This window comes from Acinonyx jubatus, chromosome D1, assembly GCF_027475565.1.
Source record: "Acinonyx jubatus isolate Ajub_Pintada_27869175 chromosome D1, VMU_Ajub_asm_v1.0, whole genome shotgun sequence".
In the NCBI taxonomy this organism is placed as follows: domain Eukaryota; kingdom Metazoa; phylum Chordata; class Mammalia; order Carnivora; family Felidae; genus Acinonyx; species Acinonyx jubatus.
This window is the reverse complement of record NC_069390.1, coordinates 92,912,964-92,934,698: the sequence shown is the minus strand read 5'-3', so window position 1 is coordinate 92,934,698 and position 21,735 is coordinate 92,912,964. Positions and strand designations below refer to the sequence as shown.

The 21,735-nt window shown below is 47.5% G+C and overlaps 1 protein-coding gene across 12 annotated transcripts in view; it reads left to right on the top strand.

Annotated features, from left to right (window-relative positions):
* The window catches only part of GRAMD1B (GRAM domain containing 1B), a 237,700-nt gene that overhangs the window by 147,867 nt on the left and 68,098 nt on the right, over positions 1-21,735 (top strand). The window contains exon 1 of one of the 12 annotated variants that reach the window (XM_053203947.1): positions 12,847-15,778. The exons of the other annotated variants lie outside the window; for them this stretch is intronic. Coding sequence (XP_053059922.1) covers positions 15,630-15,778 — 149 coding nt within the window. The 5' untranslated portion in view covers positions 12,847-15,629. Of the gene's footprint in view, positions 1-12,846; positions 15,779-21,735 lie in introns of those variants that run through there. 12 annotated transcript variants of the gene reach the window in all.

Sequence of the window (21,735 nt, the reverse complement as noted above, 5' to 3'; positions counted from 1 at the left end):
TCCCATATGTGAAGTCCTATAGTGCCAAAGGCAGTGTGGTTAAGATCCTCATTTTACAGAGCGAGGAAACTGAGTCACAGAGAGGGTGTACAGATAGGAATCAGGCTTTGGACTTGTGGGTAATTTTCCCTAGTGATTCACCTGTTCTTGGTTGCTTTTCTATAGATCATTTTCCTCTGCATGCAGCAATACCATATATTGGCGCTTTTTTTTCCCTGCTTTGTGGTCTCCTTGCCTTATATTTATTTTTTTAGTTAGACTTTTAAAAGTGTAAGGAAGTGAGGTGCCTGGGTGGCTCAGTCGGTTAAGCTCCCGACTTTGGCTGAGGTCATGATCTTGTGGTTCGTGAGTTTGAGCCCCACATTGGACTCTGCTATCAGCACAGAGCCTGCTTCAGACCCTCTGTCTCCCTCTCTCTGCCCCTCCCTCACCAGCGCGCTCTTTCAAAAATAAACATTAAAAAAACAAGTTTCTTAAAAAAAAAATAGTATAAGGAAATGCATTATCTTAATTGATCCTTATTATAGCTCCACGAAGCAGCTGACATCTCCATTTGAGAACCAGGGAAACTGAGGTACAGAGTAGTAAAGAGTTTTGCCTAAATTCATGCAACTGGTTAGTGAAAAAGGTAGGGTGCACTCCTGTTACTGGACTATTATTTCAGTTTTGCGAGCAACAGCGAGCAACAGTTTTGCGAGCAATTGTATCTGCATTAGACCTACTCTCCCAGAGGGCAGAGTCAGGGTCTGTACGTCCATTATTCATTCTTCCCTTCATTCTACAAATGTTGGCCAAGTAATTGTTATTTTCACAGTCCTGTGCTTAGGCATTGTGGGGGCTAAAAAAATGTAAGGGCATTGCCTCTGACTTCTAGGGACTGGTAGCTTCACAGATAGAATAAGTTTCAGCCACCCTGTATGCACACACACCCCCACACAAACACACACTTTCTCTCTCTCTCCAAAACAAGTCAGTAAATGCTAAAGAACAGATACATGCAATAGACAACAAGCACTGTAGACAGTGAGAGGAGGTTGGGATTCATTTCAGCTGGGGTGATCCGGAAGCTTCCCAGAGTAATTGCATTTGAGTAGGGGGTTCGAAGGCTGGCCAATGTTAGGTAAGTAGAGGCTGTGCTTTGTACAGCACTAATACTGCCCCTCATGGTGTTAGGAGGTTATCATAGGGGATGCTTTTGGATGATGCTGATGAAGGCACGTGGCCATGATTGACAGCGGCTGGATTGTGAGAGGGAAATCCTGCTTTTTCAGCCTCCCCTGACAGGGTCTTTAGACTCTCTCCAAAGATGACTCTGTGATTCTGCCTTCAGATAACTTGGTGCACGAGGTTAAGGGCAACGGTGGAGGAGACGGCACGTGCAAACACATGGGGCCGTGCCAAAGCAGAGTTGGGAGCACAGACAATTTGGAAGCCATGTAATGTTTTTAAAGAGGCATTCACCAGTCCTGAGCTTCTACAGAGTTTCTGTTTGTTTGTTTGTTTGTTTGTTTGTTTGTTTATGTGTGTGTGTGTGTGTGTGTGTGTGTGTGAGAAATATGTAAGGATATTCCTAAATCCTGTAGGGTCCCAACACCAAGAAGCTCTCCAGTGTGGTGGAGTGCCCCATGTACAGATTGTTTTGGCCCCCAGAGGACTTGGCAGACTGCAGTGACATCTGTCTTCATTCGCTGTCCTTGTGTTCCCGGTCCTCACATCTGTTGGGGTTGGTGGGTGCGGTCTTCACAGAGCCTGGAGGCTCTGCCAGACCTTCAGGAAAGCCCATGTGCTGCAAGAATGTGGTTCTGGGAAAATAGAGGAACGAGAGTACAGTTCTCGACACGTTGCAGGGGAAGCATTTCTGTGGCCAGGCCGTGGTCCGCACATAGAGAAGTTTTGAGCTCCTGTTTGTGTTTGAGCAGGTGAGTGAGCTTTCACCCCGTTTCTTGAGGAATGTGAGCGCTGTGTGAGGGACCCTGCTCACTTAGGGCCTCCCCAGGTAGCGGGGACCGAACTTCATTTTCGATTTCCTCCGTGTTTCATGGAGATTTGTGATCATCCGTATTTCATTAGATACCAAAGATCAGCCATCCAGTATGTTTTTTTTCCTTCGGACCTGCAAACAAGTGTTTGCAAGTGTTTTTCCTTCGGACCTGCAAACACTGTTCCTTCTTCAGCCCTGCTGTAGACCCGTGAAAGGAGAAACGGGTGACGGTGCCTGGGAGGATTTAACTTAGACATAAAGAAAAAGTTTGGAATTTCTTTCTCTGGGAAGGGTCCAGACCAGGTTATACTTTTCTCATTTGAGGTTCTTTCTGTGAGAAATTTTCTCTCGAGGAGGAGGAAGGCCTGCGTGTGACCTCCTTCAGAGCCAGGCTTCCCAAGGCATTCAGATGCTTACCGGGAGGTGAGCTGCAGTGAAGGTTGGGGTCGCTCAGTAGCTTGAGATTCTGGAGAGCCGACTGGACTCTGAAGAATCCAAACCTTGTAACCACCTCCGCGCCTGCTGTGTGGCCTTGGTAGGTGACTTCTGTTTGCCTTGGGTGGTAGTTGTTTTGAAAGCAGGGTTAAATGACAGTGCTGGGCGGATTAGTCTGTCTGTCAGCTTCCTTTTCACTCCTGGTTTAGAAAAAGGCCACAGTTCTTACAGAGCAGTCGCTGGTAATGTGGACTCTGGTGTGCTTCCCTAGCCAGCAGGAAACACTAAAAAAAAAAAACCCCTTCATTTGAAAATATTAAATGCTCATTTACAAACATCCCCCACCAGGCACACCCTCTAGCTAACAGTGCAAGATTTACTTTATTATTTGGTGGGAGGGAATCGGGGATTTCCCCATGGTCTGTCACATCCAGGGCACGGAGTGCCGGTCACCTAAGCATTTAAATCCCATGAGTGATCAGGACAGCTGTGATCTGACTCTACAGATTTTTTTTTTTTTTTCAAAGGGTAGGCCGTTCCCACCTCTTACCCAGGTTTCTACGTTGGGAACTGTACCTGGCTTGAAATGAGTGGCAGGCCGCATGATTTATTGTTCTTCTTGCCACCATTATCATTAGTCTAAGGAGAAAGAAATGTACTGTATTAGGATGGGAGATGGTTGGCAGGGATGGTGTCAAAGCAAATCAGATTGGAAGGGCAGCAGTCCCCCCTTATCCGTGGTTTTGCTTCGTGAGGTGTTAGCTACCGTGGCCAGCTGTGGTCTGGAAGCAGGTGACCCTCCTGTCGTGTCCTCAGAGGGTCAGTAGGAGCCCAACACAGTGCCATGACACCCCCCTGTTCCCCTCACATCTTCCTCTTACGTAGGCATTTTATCATCTCACATCATCACAACAAGGGTGAGTATAGAAGAATAGGGCATTTTGTGTGTGTGTGTATGAGAGAGACCGCATTCACAGAACTTTTATTACAGTATATTATAATCGTTCTATTATTATTTGTTGTTAATCTCTTACTGTGCCTAATTTGTAAATTAAACTTAATCACAGGTGTGTACCTCTAGGAAAAAGGGTCGTCTGTTTAGGGTTTGGTACCGCCTGTGGTTTCAGGGGTCCGCTGGGGGTCTTTGAGTGGATCCCCCCCGCGGAGAGGGGGCACTTGGGCTTCTTTGTTCTGGTTAGAGACCCTTTCTCCTGGCCATTCGGAGACTTTTTGTCATTGAATTTCATTTTTGGAAGAGATGGTTTGGGGCTTCTCGTGATAGAACGCTTCTGATCCCTTGTCCAGAAGGCCGGATGTTTGTTTCCTAAATGAGCTAAGGTGAAAGACTGGGTAAAGTAGATAACTGCTAGATGTCGTTATGTGTCCTTACCCTTAACGCCGTTCTTTGGTTCCTGTTTGCACAAAGATGTTGAGTTAAACTGGGTGGGCTAGGTTCTGCTCTGACAGCAACCACTGTCCTCCTCCGCCCCCTCCAAACTCAGTAACTTGACTCATCGTACGCTAACTCTTGAGCGCTGCAAGCCCCTCTGAGGCTCTGGAAAAGACCCCAGGGAGGCTGTCCTCTGTGAGGCATACGGTGGCTCGGTGATCTAGGCCGTAGAGTCTCCTGGCGCCCCCTCCGCAGTCACTGCAGAGGTCGGGGGCAGGAGAGCCTGGCTCTTCGGTGCTTCTCCTCGGAAGCAAGCATGCTGCCCTTGCCCTTCAGCATGGTCCAGAACTCATCACGTGGCCTGACCGCAGGAAGGCCGGGAAACAGTAGGCTTCTGAAGGGCAGGAGAACCAGGAGTCTTGCTGGGCACCAGTCATGGCCACATAGCTGCTTTTATGGAAGTGCATCCATGGGCCCACCCCCCCTCCTGAAAACCCGATGATGGCTTTCTTATTGCCTGTAGGATAAAGGCCTTGATTTGAAATGTCATGGAAGGACTTGTGTAACCTTAGACCAGGGGTCAGCACCCAACAGCCAGGGGTCAAGTTCAACTTGCTGCCTGTTTTCGTGCAGCTAAGTATGTTTTGGGGGTTTGTTTGTTTTTACATTTTTTAAATGGTTGAAAAAAATCAAGAGAAGAGTGGTATTTCATGACATGTGAAAATTATATGAAATTAAGATATTAATGTCCATAAATAAAGTTTTATTTGTACCCAGCCACACTCGTTGGCGTATGACATTGTCTGTGGCTGCTTTCGTGGTACAGTGTCAGAACTGAGCACTTACGACAGACACCTATGGCCCACAAAGCTAGACTATTTATTGTCTAGCCCTTTTACACAAAGTTTGTTGCCCCCTATTTTAGACGGATAAAGATGCCTCTCAAATGCAGCAAAGTGGTATGTTTTCACTGGATACTTTAGAGCTAGCGGTCTTATTCGAAACGCTATAACAGTGTTCAAAAAACCGTAACGGTGACTGTGATAAGGATATTAATAGTAAGGATAAGGATAATAGTAAGGATAAGGTTATTAATAGTAATAGCTAATACTTCTGTATTAGCTATTATATAGTATTAGCTATAACTTACTGTATCACACGTATCTTAAATGTTTTCTATATATTAGCCCAGAGCTGTTTTTTTGAGCTATATGTTATTATGGTGTAGGTTTTACAAATCAGTAAACCGAAGCACAGAGAGGTTAGGTCATCAGCTCAAGGTCACACAGCCCCTAAAGTGTTCAAGCTGGCAGTCTGACTTAAGATCGTGCTCTTAACCACCACAGTTATAAAGCAGTTGGAACATGGGCTTTGCCCGTGAGGAGAGAGAAGACTGATACTCTTGAAAAGTTAGAAGAATTTGGCAAGGTAATCTATGAAGGTGTTTAATGAAGACGAATTACAACTAGAAAGGTATGCAAGAACGGAGAGGGACAGAGCAGTAATGGGCAAAGTAAATGGAGAAGGGCTGAACAGGAGGTAGAACGAGTGCCTAATATGTATGTATGTATGTATTTATTTTTATTATTTTTTAGAGAGACTGTGGGTCAGGGAGAGGGGTAGAAGGAGAGACAGAGAGAGTGGATCCCAAGCAGGCTTCATGCTCAATGCAGAGGCTGACGCAGGGCTTGATCCCACAACCCTGTGATCGTGACCCTAGCCGAAATCAAGAGTCAGTCCGATGCTCAACCGACTGAGCCACCCAGCCCTCCTGAGGGTTGAGCCTTGAACGACGAGGACGCCCGAAATTTCAAGAGAAAGAACTAGACAGGGAAGGAGCAAGAACTAGACCACAGAAACCACAGTGAGGGGCTGGTGGCAGCGAGCAAGAGCTGCATGGCCTGATCAGAATGCAGGGGTGTGTGGGGACACGGGGGTAGATACTCAAATGGTAAGACAGGTTCCACCTACCAATAGGATCGTCTCACAGGTGAGGCAGAGGCGTGCGGGCTTGCTGTACTCAGCCGGGAGAAGCCCTCGGGTTCAGGATGACCACAGAGGGTGGAGATGTATTTCCAAACTTGGTGGGCAAGATGTTCTGGGGCCTGGAGCGTAAGTGGGTGGTTTGAGAGCAGGCAAGAAGAATAGTGTTGCAAATTAAAAACAATGCTTCTGTGAGCTTTTCTTTATTTGTCTCTTTCCTTTTTTAATTTATTTTATTTTAGAGAGAGCGCATGAGTGGGGGAGAGAGGAGAGGGAGAGAGAGAATCTTAAGCAGACCCACCCTCAGCGAGGAGCTGGACGCAGGGCTTGATCCTACAACCCTGGGATCATGACCTCAGCTGAAGTTTAGTCTGAAGCTCAACTGACTGAGCCGCCCCGATGCACCTCTTTCTTCCTTCCTTCCTCTCTTTCTCTTTCTTTGTCTCTCTCTCTTTCTCTCTCTCTCTCTTCTCCCCCTCCCTCCCTTTCCATCTTCCTTTCTCCCTTCCTCCCCTTCTCTCTCCCTCTCTCTCTCTATCCCCCCCTTCTCTCTTTGTTATCTCATGTAACCCTCACACAACTCGACAGGGAAGGTGGTATTTATCCCTTTTTTACAGGTAAGGAAACTGTGTCTCAAAAGAGGTTTAAGTAACAGGGCCAGGACCCCATGGTTATTGGCAGAACTGGGATAAAACTGAAATTGTCTGTCTGTAAAGCCTGTGCTCTTAACCTCTACACTTAAGTACTTGACTTAGTGGGAAAAGTGTTTATTGGTAGAAATTTGGAGCTTTATTTAATTTATTTATTTTTAAATGTCTATTTATTTTGAGAGAGCGCATGGGGGAAGGCCAGAGAGAGCAAGGAGAGAGAATCTTCAAGCCAGTTCCTTACTGTTCGTGCAGAGCCTGAAGTGGGGTTTGATCTGGCGATCCATGAGATCATGAGCTGAGCTGAAATCAAGAGTCAGACACTTAGCTGACTGAGCCACCCAGGTGCCCCCAAAGTTTAGAGCTTTAAACTTAACAACTTAGGAAGGGTTTGGCGTGGAGGTGGGGTGGTCTTTCTGGGGAGTGGTGTCGTTTGTATCAGGCGATCATATAGTAGAACAGTTTTTCAGAGTGTTCACCTCTGTGCTGAACCATGACCCTTGTCATTGCTGATCTGGTGGCTTCACTTTGGGGCTGGGTCAGGGTTTATTTAAAAAAAAAAACTGCTTTTGTTTTTTGTTTTTAAATTTTTTTAAATGTTTTATTTATTTTTGAGACAGAGAGAGACAGAGCATGAACGGGGGAGAGTCAGAGAGAGAGGGAGACACAGAATCTGAAGCAGGCTCCAGGCTCTGAGCTGTCAGCCCAGAGCCCGACACGGGGCTTGAACTCACGGAGCGCGAGATCATGACCTGAGCCGAAGTCGGACGCTTAACCGACTGAGCCACCCAGGCGCCCCTGTTTTTTGTTTTTAATTTGTAGAATGTATCATGCATCCAAAAGAAAGTATATAATGTGTAGCTGTTCAACTTAAAGGAGAAAAATTAAACATTGTTCATCATCCAGTTAAGCATTATAACAATGCCTAAATATTCGAAAGCCATTCAGTTTGTTTGTTTGTTGTATAAGATTTGTGAAAATATTCAAAGGCTGGAAGAATAAGGCCCAGAAAATGCAGGTCTTGGGGACTGAGCACTGACTGCGTACCTGCGCACCTGCACCTGGGCCAAGTACTCTTGCCCCCCCCCCCCCCCCAGGGGGTATGTTACGGGTATGTTACACTTCTCAGGCAGTGCCTCTTTGTTCTGATGGACTCTGTTCTCGAATGGCTGCCCCTAGCACAGGGCTCCCTCCCTTTAGCTCTGTGGGGGACCCTAAGGGACAGGCGTAGGTGGTTCTGTTCCTTTCTGGTTGGGTGATTCTGGGCAAGTTACCTACTCTGTCAAGCCTTGATTTTTCTCATCTATAAAATGGGGCTAATCCCACCTGGCCTTGGAGGGCTTTGGGAAGATAATTCCTGAGCATGTACTCAGGGGGAGGCCTGGCCCATTGTAACCTTATAAAGGTTAAGCTGCTGTTAAAATTTTCATTGTCTTACGTTTGACATTGTGCAAAAAGAGAGCATGGTCATAACCTGGCTCTCCACATACTTAACATCCACAGTTGTCTCTCACGCCCTGGATGGATACAGAGAACTCTGATCATGATCTTTCCTGGAACAGCCAGGAAAGTTTTACTTTCAGTCAGTTTTACTCCTTCTTTGAAGTTAACAGCCTCCCAAATCATGTATTTTAGTCTCGCTGCTGGAACTCTTCTGTCTGCTGCCCCCTCCGGGTATGGTCACTTGGTCACTTAACTGGAGGCTAGGATATGTTCTGCCACTCACTGAGCGTGTGACCTTCTTCGTCAAGGCACCAGCGCCCACATCTCTAAGATGATAGTTGAGATTAGAACAGCAGATTTTCTCTCTTCTGGATGCCCATGGACTTCAGGCTAAGGTTCTCTGGAGTACAGGACCCTTTAATAGTCTCAAGTTCCCACTGGATTCTTGCCGTCCTCTTCTTAATCATTTATTCGTTTGTTTATGTGAACATTTCTGGAGTGGCCACTGGGCTCGTGGTAGAAACACAAAGACCAGGAGCAACCAGTCCTTGCCTTGGGGCGGCGGGGTGGGGGGCTTGACTAAAGTAGTGGGGAGCCAGACCTGGACTCCCAGTGCTGCATATTGTAGGAAAATTCCACAGAGGGACTCAGATCCCTCTCCTGCTGGAGTGCAAATAGATTTATCTTCCAGTTAAGATCTTTTTTTGGACCCATTCTCCTGAGACTGGGAGCCTCACTGTTTCATAATAGCTTCCCTGCAGCGACCTCAACTCTTTATGCCTTACTGAATGGTCGGAGTTTATATCCGGTGGCATTATGACATGCAAAACGCCTTTGTTTCCCAGAGGCTCAACTCCACAAGCCCCAGGATGCAAATTTTGGGAACTGTCACCACTGGGCTTTTGGAGGTGATCTGCTGTGCACGTGATGATTATTATTTTTTAGCCGTCTTTTGAGTCTAAAGCATACTCTTATTTATGGAGTTTCTGTTGACCCTTGCTTGTTCAAATGACTTTTTTTTTTTTTAAGTTTATTTATCTTGAGAGAGACAGAGCGCAAGCAGGGGAGAGGCAGAGAGAGGGGGAGAATCCCAAGCAGATTCTGTGCTGTCAGCACAGAGCCCCGCGTCGGGCTCAAACTCATGAGACTGTGAGATAACGGCCTGAGCCGAAATCAAGAGTCAGATGCTTAACCGACTGAGGCACCCAGGCGCCCCTCAAACAGCTTTTTTTTTTTTTTTAATCTCTGATTCCGTGAACCAAGCGTTTCTACTTCATGCTCTTGTCTTCTTTGATACAAACAAGTGGAGTAAATCTGTACTCCTGGGAGGCGCATTGGTAAGAGGAGCTAACCGCTGCCATTCACCTCTTGAGCCGTCTTTGTATGAGCCATTACGTTTATGGAAGCCGTGATGGTACTCCTTTTTACAAAACTCTGGACCTAGAGCAGTACTCCGCTCTGTTAAATGCTGACACTATTGTGTGTGTAGCTGTACGATTGGTTTTTCTTGTTTACTGCCGTCCTAACCTTCTTTCTCTGTGTACCTTCCCCCGAGTATATTCCAAGCCTAAGTTAGGACCACTTTTGAGATGATCCCTCCTGCTAAACAGAATTGGTAATTGTCACCAGTCACAAAAGATGTCTCTCACCACCACTGCCAGGAGGAGGGCTGTGAACTCCAGGCCCTCACCTCTCTCTCTCTGCTTCCTCGCTGCCTGCAGGGGCCAAGCCCCTGGCTGCGCAGAAAGCATATTTATGATAATCTCCCAGCCAGCCTTCTCTTCACATCCTCTTGCCCTAATCATTCACGTTGGAAGCTTCAGAGCTATTTTTTCCTTTGTTCTTCCTCATTCTCCACATAGTTAGTTCTCTTTGCAGCCTCTCTGGTTTGTCCTCTGTCCTTTCCCATGACTTACTGTCACTGTCCTAATTCATAACCAACCTTCCATGCCTTGCTTGGCCTTTTGCAGTAGCCACCTGGCTGATCGCTTTTTCTTCTTCTTCTTTTTTTAAAAGCTTTCTTGAGATATAATACACATACCACACAACTCATTTAAAGTGTACAATTCAGTGGATTTCAGTATATTCACGATGTGTGCAACAAGACAGGTAATTTGAGGACATTTTCATCACCTCGGAAAGAAACCCCGTCCGTACATTTTAGCAAGTAACCCCCCCCCCCCCACCCCCGTCCCAACCCTCACAACCCGGCAACTACTCATCTATTTCCTGTCTCTGTAGAGTCCCCCGTTCTGGACTTTTCATGGATGGAATCATGAACTGGCTTCTTTCACTTAGTATAATGTTTTCAAGATTCGTGTAAGTCGTAGCCTGTGTCAGCACTTCTTCCCCCTTTTATGGCTGAATAACCTCATCTCTTCCTGGAACTCTTGGGGTCCATTAATGATTCAGCTATCATACAGGTCAGATTTCCGACCCCTAAAACTGAACTTGGCCCCTAGGAACCTACAAAATACAGCGGACACTGGGGCATGGCACTTAAGGCCTTCCCCATTCTGGCTCCATGGTGACTGTCCAGCCTCCTCGTCACCCCACACTTCCACGGGGCTCTACTGTCCCCACCATCCCAACACTCCTTTCCTTAGCGAGGGGCGTGTCGCCCACGTACTGTGTCCTATCACTGCAGTCTTGCGTTATGTTACCCCTTTGCTTATGGTTCTCCGGTCTTTGGCTGTAGAAATCCCGTTTCTCTTTCAGACTTGTCTTCATTCTCACCTTGAAGAAGTCCACCCCAGGTTTATCTCATCTCCAGTGAGGAATTAATTCGTCCTTTCCCATTCTCTGTGCACTTCCGTTGGATCCCCATCATTTCAGTCTTGGATTAAAGCATCATTCTGTCTTTCATAACATATTAAATCTTTTCCGAAACGAGAGAGTCATTCCAAATTTTGTTTTATCTTCTGGTGCTCTCTACAAGGCTCTGCACAAAGTTGGTGCCCAGAACAGATTTGTTGGATAATTGATGGCCCTCTTGGATTTGTATAGTCCTTTCTGCTTTTCAGACTTCTCTTACATATTTTCTCTCTTCCAAAAATCAGAAGTAAAGAGCTTTTTTCCAGAAAAAGATTATCAGTAGTTTTAACTTGTTTGAATATTTATGGTTTTTTGCATCACCGATTGCCTCTGCGTATTCTAATGTTGGTAGAAACATTAGAAAATAGAAAGTCAAAAAGAACTCCATCATAATACCACCCCTCAGTGATAATCACTGTTAATATTTCGGTTTTTATCCTTTGAGCTATTTTTTCTATGTATACTATACATAGATAAACATAGGTGAAACTTATAATTCGTTCTATACACTGTTCTGGAATCCTTTAATTAACAGCATCTGATCTCTCTATAATAGTAAGTATTGATTTACATAATTACGTTTAAGGGGCAGTGTTGCAAATATGCAAGTACTTGTCTATTCTCCTCCTGTTTGACACTTAGGTTATTTCTTATTCCTCAAGATTAAAAATAATGTCATACTAACATTCTTCAAGTAAATACCTTAGAAGCCAGATTTCTAGGTCAACAGCTTTTTTTTTTTTTTTTTTTTTTTTCCGTTTTTATTTTTAAGTAATCTCTACACTCAATGTGGAGCTTAAGTCACAACCCTGAGATCAAGACTCGCATGTTCTACCCACTGCGCCAGCCGGGGCGCCCCTAGGTCAGCAGCTTTAATACAGAGTGCCAAGTTGCCCTTCGCAAAGGTCGTTCCAATTTATACACCCGCCAGCAAGTTATGAGTGTTTGTTCCTTCCCCTTGTCCTTGCGTGCCTCGGCATTACCATTCTTTTTAGTCTTTGCCAATCTGATAATCCACAAGTGATATCTTAGAGTTGCATTCATTTGCGTCTCTTTCTTTGATACTTGGTGACATGCTTTTAATTTCCTTATTACCCACGTATATTTCTCCTGTGAAATACCTTTTTGTTCTCTGCCCACCTCCCTGTTGAGGTGTTTGTCTTTTTCATCTCTCAGGACTCGACTGGAATAAGGATATTCACCCTTAGGTCATACATGTAATAAGTATTTTCCCTGGGCGGTGTGTCTTAACTTCAGGCTGTTTTCGGCACATAGAAGTGTATTTGTTTGTGATCCAGTTAATTAATCACTCTTGTCCTCTATGGTTTCTGTGTTTGGCATTATTCACAGAAAGTTCCTCCCAAACCAGTACCATATACACACTCACTTTTGCTTTCTTTGAGTCCTTCTGGGATTTGGTTTTTTAAAGTTTAATGCATCGGTTCATTTTGACATATAATTGCATCTACTTTTATAAAACCCGGGTGATTAAATTACACAGCACAGGCCCAGAGGGGACTGTGATAGGTCCCGTCCATTTTCCTGGCATCAGAGCACCAGGTAGATGAGCACCTCTTTTCCAGAGTACGACAGTCTATCCTTTTCCAGCAGGTGCCCACATTTACCATAATTCCTTCTGAAATCACCTCTGTTGTTGTGTGCCAGTTACATGTTAATAATAGTCTGGCCTGAGGATTAAATGAATTTGCACATGAGATGAACGACCATCTGTGGGATACTGCTTGGCACGTGAATATTCCACGTGTGTTTTATTGAATGCACGAATGACTGAATGAATGAAGGAAGGAATGGTGGTGTGAACAGTGGTAACAGGTCACTGACGATACCGTGAGATAGCAGGAGCTGTTCCATTGAAGCAGAGCCTTGGCCAAAGCAACAGTCTCAGGAGAGCACTGGCCAGTTACATGTGGAAGAAGGAAAAGTTACCATGTGGGTTTTGAGCAGGTGGCATTATAAGGGTTAGGACCCGTAGGCTGACATACACCATGCATTAGGTACATAAGCAACAGTGAAGCACACTGGAGCATTCCAGGGGATGCTGTAGAGATATGGGGGAGTTCATCAGGGAAGTCGCCCTGGGGAAGGTGCATTGAGAGCAGAGCTTTTTTTTTTTTTTTTTTAACATTTATTTATTTTTGAGACAGAGACAGAGCATGAACGGGGGAGGGCAGAGAGAGAGGGAGACACAGAATCGGAAGCAGGCTTCAGGCTCTGAGCCATCAGCCCAGAGCCTGACGCGGGGCTCCAACTCACGGACCGCGAGATCGTGACCTGAGCTGAAGTCGGACGCTCAACCGACTGAGCCACCCAGGCGCCCCTAGAGAGCAGAGCTTTTGAAGGAATGTTGGGGCCGCATAGGAGGGATTCGTGGAGTGAGGTCATTTTATGCAGATAGAATGATGTAAGCAAGCAGTATTTTTTTTTTTTTTTTTTAATTTGAAGTAGTGATTTTTTTTTTTTTTGCTTTTTTTTTCCCACCTCCTTTGCTTTTGATCTGTTTCCTCATTTCTCAGCTTTTTTTATGCTCCCTGCTTTTAGTGCCAGTTAGAAATTGTCATGACAAACGTTGTTTGTACAGTTGAGGAAAGTTATTCTTGAAGTGCTTGGGCTCTGGGGTAGAAAGACTCCAGGGAGTGGGAACGGAACGCAAGGAACAGGAGGGTGGCCCTCTGAGAGGACGTACCGTATCAGCCTTTTTCCAGCTCCACTCAAGACGGAGGTGAAGTTGGCCTTTTCTAAGGTTTACTCACCATACAGTAGACATTCCCCTGAATGAGTAAAAATAGGCATAGCACTGAGATGCATAGCCATTCAGGAAGATGGACAGACGTGAAGGACCCCGGCCCGCCGCAGCCTGGGAAGCTGGGCAGGCAGTGGACGTTTTCGCGGTGAGGGATGCTGAGGAGGACACCTCGAAGGGTGGGCCATTTGGTCAGTACCTCGCTAACCTTGCCGAGGAAGGAGACCCTGCCTCTTCTGAGCTTCCAATCTCAAGGAATCGAAGTCCAGAAGAACAAGAAAAAGAGGGCTTGGAAGGGCAAAGAGATGCTAAGCAAACTCTGGACCTAGATGCCGAAGAATCCAGCATGAGTCATTGCAGTCGGCTGGTGTTGGCCGGAAGCTTTTCTTGGAAATCAAATTAGTGGGTACAATACAATCACAGCATAGAAGAGCAAGAAATGGGTTTCTGCCTCCATATCTTTTATTCCTTAAGGAATAAATCCCGTAAGGATTTCACCCTTTCTTCCACTAAAGCCCTCCGTCAGCCTGCCTCCTCTTCTTGTAAATAAAGTTTTATTGGGACACAGCCACGTTCTTTCCTTTTCCATGTTGTCCATGGCTGTTTTAACCCTACGAAAGTAAGAGTTCAGTGCTGATGGCGGACTCTGTGGTCTGCAAAGCCCAATATATTTGCTATCTGGCCCTTTACAGAAAAAGTTTCCGACCCCTGCTTTATATTACGAATAGATAACTAATTTTGAGCTGTTTTTCCAGGAGAATCCTGGTTTGCACCAACCCATGCCGTTTGCTAAATGAGTGCCCCTTTTCCTCATGGCACATGTTTGCAAGATGACTTCGAACTGGTGGTGTGGTCTAGGATTCAGGCTTCTTGAGCACATAGTCTGACCATCTGAGCTGCCTGGGAGACCCACGTGGAGTGGCTAGTATGCTAATATAGCAGCCATTATTAGTTTCTGGTATTTATTTGCTGTTCAGTAAACGCCAAATTACAGAGAAACTGGGGCTCAGGGAAGTTAGGGAAGCTGCCCGGGTTACATAAAGTGGTAGCAATTGAACCCTGTCTGTGGGAGGAGAGCCCTTGCCCCACACCTCCCCTGCATTGCCTGCCACCACCCCACACCTCGCCCTTTCCTCCCAACCTCCACCCTCTTCCCCCATCTCTTTGTGATTCTGGATCTTTCATTCATCAGCTTTTGCTCTTCTGGACGAAATACCATGTGTCTCTTGGAGCATCCATTCCTCGGTCAGTTTTCTTTTTGACCCCATCCCCCCTCCTGCAGTCATCTTTCTGACCTTGGCCCCCAAGCCCCACTTTCTTGGGGCTGACTCTCCTGGGGGGGAATGATTTTGAGAGGCAAATGAGGTCTTGGGTTCCCTGCACATCAGCAGTTCCTGCCGGATGGACCGCTGAACCTCATTTAGAGCGGCAGCTGTCCCCCCAGGTGCTCTGCCTTTTTCAGAAGACAGCAGGTGCCCAGAGAACCAGCTGGAGGGGGGAGCACGGCCCAGGGCCCCGGGGCACCAAAGTGGCAAAACGGCAGCCGCTGGGCAGGCTGAGCTGGCATTTCTGACCTTTGCGGAGAGAGGGCGTCCTTAAAGGGACAGCGAGCTCTTTTCTTTCCTGGTGGCCGGCTGCCAGTTCAGATGCCAGGGATTTGAAGAGGCCATTGTTCCGGCAGTGGAAGATGGGGGCCCAGACCGCCCAGTCTTTTTTTCTTTTCCCGTTACCAACCGCGTGTCCCCCTCTGATGTGCAGCCTGTCAAGTGTGGAGGGACGGTGAGCTGTCTTCAGTCACCCACCCTCCCCTCCTCCTCCGCAGTCAGAAGGCAGCCTCAGTCACCAAGGCTAAAGAACAGACTAGCCCTCACACAGCCTCCGGCTCCCCCTCCCCCAGGGCAGCCGCTCTAGTGGAGAATGAATGGTCTCTGCAGGCTGCAGTGAGGTGCCCCATGAGTTGTTTACTTGTCCAGGTGAAGCAACAGGACTGGTTTTCTACAAAGTGCCTTTTGTGAACCGCCGTCACTGGAACCACCTTAGGTGCTTGTTACAACTGTACGTTCTAGGTTCCGGTTCTAGAACCTCCAGGGCCCCAGAATCTGAATAGCAACAAGCACACCACAGCTTGAGAACCACTAACTCAGTACTTTGGACACCTGGCTGGCCATCTGAATCATGTGGGGACATGTGGAATCAGACTGTCTGGGTGGGGCTCATGAATTTGAGCAAGGGAGCCTCTCTTTAGTGGTTAAGAGCAGATACCCTGGAGCTGGTGCACTGGGTTTGAATCCTGGCCCCACCAGCTACTATCTCTATGATCTTGGGTAAGTTCCTCAAGCTCTCTTGTGACTCAGTTTTCTAACCTGGAATATAGGGATAATCTAGTATGTGCTGCATAGGGTGATTATGAGAATTAACAGAGTTGATGTTTATAGAGTTCTTACAATAGAATTAACACATCAGTAGCACCATATACATTTTTTGTGAAATCTTTTTTTTGTCTTTCTTTCTTTCTTTCTTTCTTTCTTTCTTTCTTTCTTTTTTCTTTTCTTTCTTTCTTTCTGTCTTTCTGTCTTTCTGTCTTTCTTTCTGTCTTTCTTTCCTAAGCTGATCATCCAGGTCAGAGATCATGATTTGAATAGTCTTTTAGTGGCAAAGTCCCCTGGCTAAGCTGGCCTTGTAGTCTTCAGTAAATGACTGGCAGTTCTCAGGTGCATCTCCGTGACTCGCTCTGAAAAGGCCGGCCTACCATTGCCCTGCCCTATAGAGTAAGGAGAAAAATCCCTGCCTGGCTTCCACCTCTAGGAGAGGTGATGTGGATAAGCATTGGAATGCTATCACAAGAAAGGCCAGAGGCCACATCTATAAGGCTGACTGACCTCTTCAGAGGGAATTGAAGGATGGGAAAACAAACTCAGGCCAGAAATAGCTAGACATAAATACAAGGTATTATAATTACTGTCCACACCCAACTCGGTCCCCTGAGTTAAATTGAACCGTCTGCACAGCTTTCCTGACCTCAAGGAAGGAGAATGGACAGAAGTGTCCGTGGTGGGCTCAGCAGGGGTGGGGTGGGGTGGGGTGGTGTGTAACCAAGGGTACATGGGAGGCGCCACCCTCAGGGGCACCACTGAGCCAAAATAGGCACTAGGGTTGAGCATGCAAACAAGTTTTTATTATAACTTTCTGGTTTTGCAAAACCGTTACTTTTCTGGAAATGATCCTGTTGGACTCGAGTTTTCCACGTTAAGTATCCAGCTCAGGGCTGCGTTTTCTTCCCGTGCTCTGTCATTTCTCTTTGCACTCAGGGGTCAGATTTCTCCGGCTGCTTGTGGACATGGCGTAAGGTTGAGGAGGCCGGGGGAGAGACACCCAGCCTGGGAGGACTGGGCTCTTGTACTTCTACCTGGCCCCTACCTGGCCCCCACTCCCGCCCCAGGGTGTGCTGTGAAATCATCAAGGCCGGACAAAAGGCCGCGGGGAGACTAGAGGGTTCTGATGCCATACACCCAGGCAGTGGTATTTTATAGATCCTGATACAAGGGTTTGGGGGGAGTCAAATGCTAGACTATTTAGAAGAAAACAAGCCAGTCCTCCGGGGCACATCTCGTGGATGTTTTCCATCTTGATTGCAAATGTCAGCATACAGGGAACGCGGCAGTGGGCAGAGTTTTCCTAGCATCCACTCACTCCTACTGGAGCATATTTTACAAGATTTCCAGGAAGCTTCACAGGACCATTTGTGTTCCGGGGGGGAGGGGGGAGGTGGTTTTGATACCTTTGGTGGCTCAGAGACCCACAGTGATGTGCAGGAGCAGGACCTCAGTGGATGGAGAGACTAATTTTGTCAGCCTCCCTCAGGAGAAGGATTTGGCCACCTGCCCTATCACTTAAGAATATTGATTCATCATTTTGGAAGCCAATGGAAAAGTTCCATTTCCCCCCCCCCCCCCCCCTTCCTTCTCTTCAGAGGAGCTGCAGGGGAGATCACTGCTTTGGGTGAGGATCTGAGCTGAGTGAGATCAAAAGGCCTTTCTACGCTGGGGCTGGGTAGAGGCTGTGGATGTTATTTTTGGCCCCTAACAGTAGAGGAAGACCGTACCTCTCGGTCTGGGGAGGAAGAACGTACAGAATTGAAACAGATGGAGATCCCCCGTGGTTTTCCCTACAAAAAGTGGAAGACCGTGTGCTCTTTGACACGCTGGAGCCTCACTGGACATCATCTACTACTCGGGCCCGCTTTGCCACAGATGCTGACTGCGGATGAGTCGGGAGGTTTGGGAAGGTCATCTGGACCCTCCTGGAGGAGATGGGGATGTGAAACCAGCAACTTGACTAGGAACTCACCCTCTGTGAGCCAGCCTCTTACAATGTGTGGCTGTCACAACTCTTAGGATATCCCCTCGTATTCCAAACCCAGTTATGCCACCCGGTAACTTCCCTTTGGAGAAACAAAAAAAATAAGGCTCCTCCATTGGCTTTCTTTCTTCCCTCCTTCTTTTCAAATAGGGGACGCCCTGCTTGCTGTGAGGCATCTGTCCTACAGTCTAAATATCTGATTACTCTGCAGTTTTGTGTAGGGCAGACCCACGCTGTCTTATTTATCTTGTCTGACCAGTAGACCTTGTAAAGTGTGGCAGTATTTCTAGGCACACTCCTACCAGTATTATTTGGGGGAAGTTGATTACCTCTTCCACTTGCTTCTGTCGGTGAGGCCCACGTTTATTTATTTTTTTAATGTTTATTTATATTTGAGACAGAGAGTGTGCACGTTCCGGGGGGGAGGGGCAGAGAGAGACAGAAACAGAATCCGAAGCAGGCTCCCGGCTCCGAGCTGTGGGGCTTGAACTCACGAGCCGTGAGATCACGACCTGAGCTGAAGTTGGACGCTTGAACCAACTGAGCCACCCAGGCGCCCCTGCGAATTTATTTTAATTATTCTCAGAGCCACCTTGTAGTTTGGGTCCGTGCCAAACTTTGGTCTTTGCCCACCAGTAACTAGCCTTCCACACTCCTTCAAGCTTTGGAGAAGAAAGGTCCTTGCCAGCAGGCCAGTGGCTTATTCTGCACCCCCGCCCCCTGCTTTAGGCAGCCTCATGTCCGGGGCGCGTGGCTGAAGGGTCAACACTGTGTGGACTGTGAGAAGGGAATTTGGTTGTGGTGAGATTTAATTTGGTCGGAGGGTGTTGTACTGCCAGGATGTCCTAGCATATGCGGGTAAGTGTCACCAGCCTGCCAGTCAGCTGCCTGCCTCCTTACTCGCATCTCTTCTGCCCCTACCTGTTCCCCACCCCCCACCCACACCCGCCATGAGGTTTTGACTGGTCAGGCAGTGCCGAAACTCTCTAATGAGGATTGGCTTGGAGTTCGGAGAGAGAACCTGCCAGCTGCTCAGCACAGCTTTTTAGCTCTTCTCTGGAGAGGCTGGAGGTGCAGAGGTAGGAAGAGGAGAGGCAGTTAGTTCAAGGCGGTGATGTGGCCAGAAGGGAGAAAGTAGAAAGGGACTAGGACCCAGGAGCTCACGGCTTGGGTCACTGGCCCTGTCTGCTTTAATAGGTCAGCATTAGTGCCTTTTCCTGCTCTGCCCCTCCCCCCCCCCCCCCCCCCCCCCCGCCGTGGTCACAGAGCTCATCTTTTTGTTCTTAATTAGCACTTTGACATGTGTGAGGTGAAGAATGAGGGGGGCATCTAGACCCAACGCCTTCATATACCAGATGGGGAAACTGAGGCCCAGAGGCCCATCCAGGGTCACACGCCAGGTCCTCTAGGTGCCTAGCCTCCTGAAGGTGGACGCTTTTATAACACGAGTTTGGGATTGCCATATGTCAGTCACTCCTGCATTAGCCTGCATTGTCCTCATCTAGAATCAAGTGTATATTGGGTCCCTGCCTAGGAGGGGGGCCCATCTTGGGAGCAATAGCATTAGCAGCCCAGTGAGACCCTTTGGGGAGGGCGACTGAGCAGGCTGACTGCCACAGCTGGACATGTATGGGGAAAATGGAGTCCATACTTCTGTGCCACCCCATGGCAAGAGAGATGATGGAAATTCTCCCAATGCCCTTTTAGTGACTTCCTGGAGACTCAGGGTTGATTTTTAGGAGGAGCTAGGTCACAATGCTTGAAAACTGAGCTGCAGGGCTTTGCTTGCCACCTGCTTTTTCGGTCTTGCGGGGCCCCACTGGCCCACCAAGCTTCTAAGACACATGGGCGTGCATAGCGAACGGGAGGCAACAGCAGCATCTCTAGCATGGCCCAAAGACCTCCCACCTGGGGGCAGTCATTGCTTTGACTAGGATTTCTTCTTAACTCATCATGATCCCCACCCCCTTCTGCCCTAACGTAGCACTCTTCCTGTCTTTCTCGCTAGCACCCAGTGTTGTGCCTAGCAGTGCGATTTTCATGATGTCCGCTCCATTAGCCACCCAAGCTTCCTGGTTCTTTAAGCTAAACAGACAGTGGGTAGGGGGTGGAGGGAGATGGAGGGATGGTCATGTTGCCCATGGCTTTGGCCAGTGGCAGGAGGGACTCAAGTTCTCTTCTTAAGTACATGTCAACATCTTAACTGGGGCACCAGCAAGCAGGTTTCCATCTTAAAGACCTTAATCCAGGATTAAAGAGAGGTCAGTTACCTCTGCAGAGAGGTGATTAGTCTCCCCTAATATCCTGTAGTGGACAGAGGTAGAAGGCCTACCATGGTTATCTGCCTTTCCCAGGGGGGGCCAGAACTCTCTAGACATCCCAGACTTGTACTGAATTCCTGAGTCTTGAGATTTGGCCATTTCCTTACACTTGAGCAACGCGTCTCTCAGCACCTCCCTGTTCGCACACATTCCTTCATGGTAATTGGGGTATGTCTTAGGTTGGAAAGAGACTCTGGAAAGGACTCAGACAAATTTGCCTTGCGGGAGCTTTATTGGGAAATGGCTCTTGGGAACAGACCTGTAAGTAAGTGACCGAATCAGAATTGGACAGAGGAAGAAGTTAAACTTTAACGAACTTGCAGGAGGCTTTGACCAGTTCCGTGAAAAGCTCTGGCTCTGGAGTGGCCTCGCAGAGTTATCCCAAATTGAGGCAAAGGAGCAGGATTTCATGACCTCTTGGGGACGGATTGTCCATTAGGTGTGGTCTGTCTTTACGGAGAAGGCATTATTCTTCGGTGAGGCTGTTCTCTTTGGTCAAGGGCAGTTTGGAGCTGGGAAAGCGAATGCCTGTTTCTGGGAGGCAGAATTACCACTACATGATAATATTCCTGCATGTGTCTCGGACCCAGGGACTTGCACTTGACCTTACTTACATCTTCCCTTCCTCCCAGTCGCCCTTTTGTACAACAGGTGTTATCTCCCTTTGACAGAGAGGGTCACATGTGGAGGGTCTGAGGGTAGCTGGTGGCAGACCATATCCAGAACTCGGTGACTGGGTGGCGGAAAGAACACTGGACTGAGTGGTCTGTGTCATTGTTTAATCCTCTTCCATGCTAACCTGTGTTAACCCGGGGATTGAGGGCTAAGTTAAACTTAAAACTGCTTAATTTGCATAATTAAGTAATTAGATGAGCTCTGTGCCCATGTTTTAAAGGCCTCCAGCCTTGCTTGTGGCCACCCTCCTCGCAGTCTCTTGTTCAGGACCTTCTTGCTTGAGCAGTTATAATTGCCTGGAAAGAGGACAACTTGCTTTTTTCTGTTAGGTGACCTTCCATTTGGCCCTTCGGACTCCAGCCCCACCTGATCCCTCTTCGCCCTTTCTTCTTCGATGTCTCTCTGGCTTCTGGACCCCGCATCGATTCCTGCCCCTACCTGCTTCCCACAGAGTCATGATCAGAGATGATTTCATTTATCCCCAATCCCATTTTTTTCCTCTTCGGGAATCAACTCCAGTTAGTTGCCTGGAACTTTCTGCCCACAAGGAGTGGTGTTCGATCATGTGCTTTCTCAGCGGGGGTGGGGGACAGAACAGTCTGATGCCAGCCACCTTGTATAGATTCCTGCTGTGGCCACTGAGCACCTGCTCGGATTCTGTAAATCTAGGAGGAGAAATTTTCACTGCATTGAAGAATATCACCAAACTTACCCAAACTTGTCCTCTCTCTCTTTTTTTTAAAATTTTTTTTTTGATGTTTCATTTATTTTTGAGAGACAGAGAGACAGTGACCGTGTGAGTGGGGGAGGGGCAGAAAGAGAGGGAGACACAGAATACGAAGCAGGCTCCAGGCTCTAAGCTGTCAGCACAGAGCCCAATGCAGGGCTCGAACTCACAGACTGCCAGATCATGACCTGAGCGGAAG